At 33.3% G+C, this 5,541-nt stretch overlaps 1 protein-coding gene across 1 annotated transcript in view; it reads right to left on the bottom strand.

Moving 5' to 3' along the window:
* Positions 1–5,541, bottom strand: part of LOC106459376 (attractin-like) — a 45,905-nt gene that overhangs the window by 27,828 nt on the left and 12,536 nt on the right. The window contains exons 2-4 of the mRNA XM_013918992.2: positions 4,431–4,628; positions 3,902–4,027; positions 1,318–1,493 (exon numbers count right to left, since the gene is read on the bottom strand). Coding sequence (XP_013774446.1) covers positions 1,318–1,493; positions 3,902–4,027; positions 4,431–4,628 — 500 coding nt within the window. The remainder of the gene's footprint in view (positions 1–1,317; positions 1,494–3,901; positions 4,028–4,430; positions 4,629–5,541) is intronic.

The following is a 5,541-nucleotide window of genomic DNA, read 5'->3' as shown; positions in this document are numbered from 1 at the left end:
GAATCCCGCTCTCGACAGTCAATAGAATCATCGTGCAGTTCAGGAAACAGGCCAAGGAAACAACTGAAGCAGCATCCAGGTCGTCCTGGAGAGGACAAAATGGGCTGTCGAAATGGATAGTGGCCAAAGTTAGTGGGATGAGCCCGAAATCTGTTCAACGGATTCTCCACAGATTGGGTTATCGTTGCAGAGCAGCTAGACGGAAGCCCTTATTAAGACCTGCCAACATAGTCAGACGAAAGGAAATGGGCAAGTGATATGATGACCAAGCTTCTGGACTTTTGGAAGACTGTATTGTTCTCAGACGAATCAAGATTCGCTCTATTTTCGGACAGTGGAAGGATATGGGTCTGGAGAATGCCTCACCAAGAGTTTTAGCTCAACATATTGCAGCCAACTGTGAAGCATGGTGGTTTCAGCGTGATGGTTTGGGGAGCTGTTTGGGTTTGTGGGAGATCGAGCTTAGTGGAGTGCGTTGGCAACATAAATTTTGTGAAATACGTCGAAATATTGGAGGAAGGACTCTTGCTACTTTATTCCTCTGGTTTTGTTGACAAGAACACAACGTTGTTCCAGGAAGATGGAGCACCGTGTCACACTGCTAGAAACACACAAAAGTGGCAGGAAGAAAATGGTATCCAGAAGTTGCCCTGGCCTAGCCAATCTCCTGACATGAACCCCATCAAAAACCTCTGGGCCATACTTGACCGGCAAGTCAAGAAACAACCAAAAAACCAACTTCGAAGAGCGATCTACACCAAGTTTTGTAGCAAGAATGGTCGAAAATCCCACAACCTAAAATTGACGAGATGATTCTCACGATGCCCCAAAGGGTCAACAATCTCCACGAAGCAAAAGGAAGACCTACTAGATACTAATTAAATTATAAATATATCAATTCATGTGAATATGACTGAAAAATTTCATTTTTTCTGAAAAGGTGGTGTCTGTTTACTTGTGACCACACTGTGTACATGTATATATATGTATCACAAAAACAAAAAATCACACTTTAAATTTTTTTTTTTGCTTAGTTGTATTTGTCCTAAATACCTTAATATCTGTTGAAATGACCCCATCACTTGTAATAACAGTATAATAATAATAAAAACTTTTACATCACATTATATCCAGTGAAGTACAAAATTTTTCTTCCATCAATCTTTATACAGCAAGCTTACTGTAACATGATACAAAAACCTTCATTTTCATAATTAACAACCTCAATAAGTTATATTGTAAAAAAAACATTCTTATGTAAAAATATGCCTTAGGAAATGTTTCAATTTTTAATATCAGTTAAACAAATATACTGACCTTTGTAACCAGCTTTACACAAACATCGGTCACTTTCTATTTCACACTGGCCATTTGAACAGCTTCTAGAACATGCTGGGATGTTGCAGGCACTGCCTGACCAATGTCCCCAACAAGTACACTGACCATCCACACAAAGGCCACGACCCGAGCAGTTTCTTGGACAGCCATTAATGCTTAACAAATAAGGGAAATCATATAGAAAAATCATGTATTTGTATTCAATAAACACAAAATATGGGAAAGTTAACATTTTCCTATACCAAAAATGCATTTCCAATAATACTTACACCTCTTCTCACACTATATCTTTATTTCAATGAAAGTTACTCTTCTCTGCCCATCTAAGCATTGGTATGAATCTTACCTTGCTTTTCCTGCCTTTATACCCCACTATATTGCTTATAGCAAGTTAAATCTTGTGATTTTCTCCATCTATGTGAATGTGCTCCCTATCCTAGATCCATATATAAGCTCCCCATTATTACTTTCTATTTACTTTGCAGAGACAGTCCAAATTAGCAGACCTGAATAACAACCATCATGGGCAGGAAGGTCAGGAGAGGGTGAGAAGAGATAAATATTATTGGAAATAAATTTTTTGTGTGAGAAAATGTTAACTTCCAAGACACACTTCCACACACACACACACTATAGCTAGAATCCAACACTGTCAAAGTGGATGAGCCAGTGATGGCAAGATTCCTACAGGAAGTGCCTGCATAGAAAAGAGATGTGCAAAAATGAAATATAGTGATAACACACTAATGGGATTTACACTACTTCTGAAACAACTATGCTCTTTGCCCAGACAACGTGAAATCTAATACCTGGGTAGTAAAGGCTCATTGGCCACAGTGGCAAAATCGTCACATTGTGAGAAGAAAACACAAATTTAGAGTCAATTATATAAGAACTAGCCTGCTCCTGCAATACCAGATGCATCCGGTCACAGTCAGTCAGCCAGACTGTATAGATCCCCCACACTTGATTAAATAATGTATAATTCACAGTATTCAGCCCCACATCTCATCATTAGAATCATAGGGCTGTGGACCCAAAGCTCAACTCAACCGGATAACTAAGTGTCACCTCTAAACCAGAATTACGAGTAGGATAAAGCTATAGTGTGAGAAAGGTAAGTGTGTTTCGGAAAATAAGTTTCTCATTTTTTCAAAAGTATACATTTTAATCGTCCATGAATATTTATTGGAAACAGCAACTACACAAGTAATTTTGAATACCTTGTTTCAAACAGATATTAACATGTTCTTATTAATTGTTAAGTAAATCCATGAGGCTCATCCTGAGTGCTGTCATAAAACCTCTAGATATCCCACTTAATAGGAAGCCCAAACATCTAAATAAATACTTACTGTGACCTATCTCTTACATGTCCATGCCAATTTTCATACAGATCAGTGCAGCTATTACATATTCTATACAAAAAATCTGAACCCCTATTTTGAAGCACCAATATGAAGGTTGATACTTATTTTAAACGTCGAATGACCCTTTGACTGTCCTTGCTAATTTCCAATAAACCAACAACTCCAGTCCTAACAGCCCAAAAAACATCTTTAAACATACTTATATTTTGAATGGTTCCTTAAATTTGTATGTTAATTTTCACGTTAATCAGTGTAGCTACTCATGACTGTTTTAACAAAAAAAATTATACCAAATTTGAGAGGGGGAGTTCCTAACCAAAAAAAAAAATTCAAAGATCTAAATGTAAGTACTTATTTTGAAGTCATCTGTTACATATTCATGCTAACGTGTAAAGAAAAAATTGCAAAGAAATGAACAGCTATGTTGTTTACAGGTGAGGTTCATTGAAGCTGTGCAGAAATAAAAGTTTGAACATTTATTTTTCATCTTTCTTTGTAAATGCAACAAAATGACAAAATATCAAAATGGTTAGAATTATTATGTTTACTTAAATATTAAAATTTGATATGTCAGTGAGCACTTAATACCTTGAAAGATGCTCTGTGGTTCTGACAGAGTTAAAAGTGCAGGAAATAAACCATAATAAAATAATATATCTCTATATGTACATTAAGTTTCTTACCTTAAAAACTCAGAAAAAATAGTCAACTATATGTACATCAGATGCATAGTTAACAAACCATGAAAAAATCTTCTGACATATATGTATATTAAATGTAAATCTATTGAACTGCAGAGACAAAACAACAACAAAAAACTGTACATTAGATGAGTGTTAAGAAACCATAAAAAATCACTTTCTCTTCAACAAGCATTTGATGTGTTATTAATAACCCATGGTAAAAGATCAGAAGCACAACAAAGTCTGAGAAAAATGTAAATGCTACTAACCTGCAGAAAACCCATATACATTGTTACTAGTCTGTAGTACCTTATCTTCTCCCTCTACCTGCTACATTTCATTGAGTTTTCATTAAGAATCACTGCCATCCTGTAGTCTTACATGGATCAAACACACACATACCTACATGTACATTTAACAATATAGAAGCTTATCATACTGTAGTAGCATTCACAGTACACATGGTCTAACTAGAAGCTTTCCTAAACTCACTACAGTAAATACACATACCTGTACCTGATGGTAAAGCCACTCATGTTGTAAACATTATCACTATAGAAATACAGATATGCACTGCCTGATAGGGTCACAACTTCTGGCAATTCTGTTGAATTATGCATGGTTTTATAAACCCCACTAAAGACAAAAAAAAAAAATAATTAAAATAGAATGCAAGGATACTTGACATTTCTACTTTAAATTAATTATACAAAAAAAAAGTAAAATTAAGTAGCTCAAAATGCAAATCAAAATAATATGCAGTCATATTTTGCAGACACACTGTAATATTATTAACTGAGAAAATATATATCACATATGAATGTTTATTCTAGAATGGCTACTTTTAAGGATAAAACAATTTATGACACCTCAAAACTAGAAAATATACAATTTTCTGTTAAAGTGTTTGATATTAAACAGGTTACAATAAAATGTAACATAAAATGCTTTACAATGTTGCATATATATGTATTTAAACAAAAGCAAATGTAAAACTTTTTATTTGCTGAAAAAGAACTAATAGAAGTGAAACACATACCTGAAGGCAGCAACAAGTGGAGAATATACAGAGCTACCATCAAATATATATAGATGGTCCCAGCTACATTCAGTTGCAAAACTGACAAGTGAAAGACGTATTGGGACATTATTTGAGCTTTCTATAAGCCAAGTACATTGAGTGTTGACACTGTAGTTCCCTGCACCATCACTAATAATGCCTGATGTAGAAGACAGCCTAACAAGATGGTAAAGCAATCATAATGAGTAAATGAAAATATTAATTTTTGCCTGATTAAAAAATTAGATACTGCATATCTATAACAGAAACTATACTTTTGCTTAAATACAAAATATTCTGCTAAACTCTAGTTATAAAATATTTAACTTGACTGTATTTGTATCAATATTTCAACCTGAATTAGTTTGTCCAAATCAATGAATGAAATAATTTAACATAATAATAGCAGATATAAATATAAATAAAAAACCAAATGATGCAGAAAAGGGCCTAGTCAAATACAGCAAACTTACATTAGCACCAATACCAAAAATTACATTAATTTATAAGTATCAAACTGTCAGCATTACTGAAACACTTTGTAAAACAAATTAAAATAATTCTCATAAAAAATCATATTATTATGAAAAACATTAGTATGAAATAGCAAAATATGGAATTAAATTTAATAGCTGCTAATTAATTAATTACTGTAAGATAATGGTGGAAAAAATATCGGTATGTTTTATGAAATTTTATTAACAAGTACTTGTTAGATAAGAAATTCAAATAAGTTCATATAATTTATTCTTTAATAAATGTTATTATTAGTATGATATAACATTTAAATTATTCCATGCAACATATGTGTACAGTAATAGAATTATCTAGATTTCAGAACAAAATTAGTATGATAAGACTGTTTTATGTATGTTGCATTACATAAATGTTCTAGTGTGATATTGGTAAATATCAGTATAACTACTGAACAAAGGTCGAGATAATAAAATAATGAATCATTCCTCAGGATATCATAAAAGCAAGACAGGAGATATGAAAAATTAATACAAATAAAATATCTTGCAACATAACCCTTTACATACAGGTCACGGGTGAAAGGCCATGTCATCACATTTGTTGAGCCGCATTC

This window comes from Limulus polyphemus, unplaced genomic scaffold (assembly GCF_000517525.1).
Source record: "Limulus polyphemus unplaced genomic scaffold, Limulus_polyphemus-2.1.2 Scaffold599, whole genome shotgun sequence".
NCBI lineage: Eukaryota > Metazoa > Arthropoda > Merostomata > Xiphosura > Limulidae > Limulus > Limulus polyphemus.
Note: the sequence above shows the minus strand (reverse complement) of the source record. Positions and strands in the feature narration are given on the sequence as shown.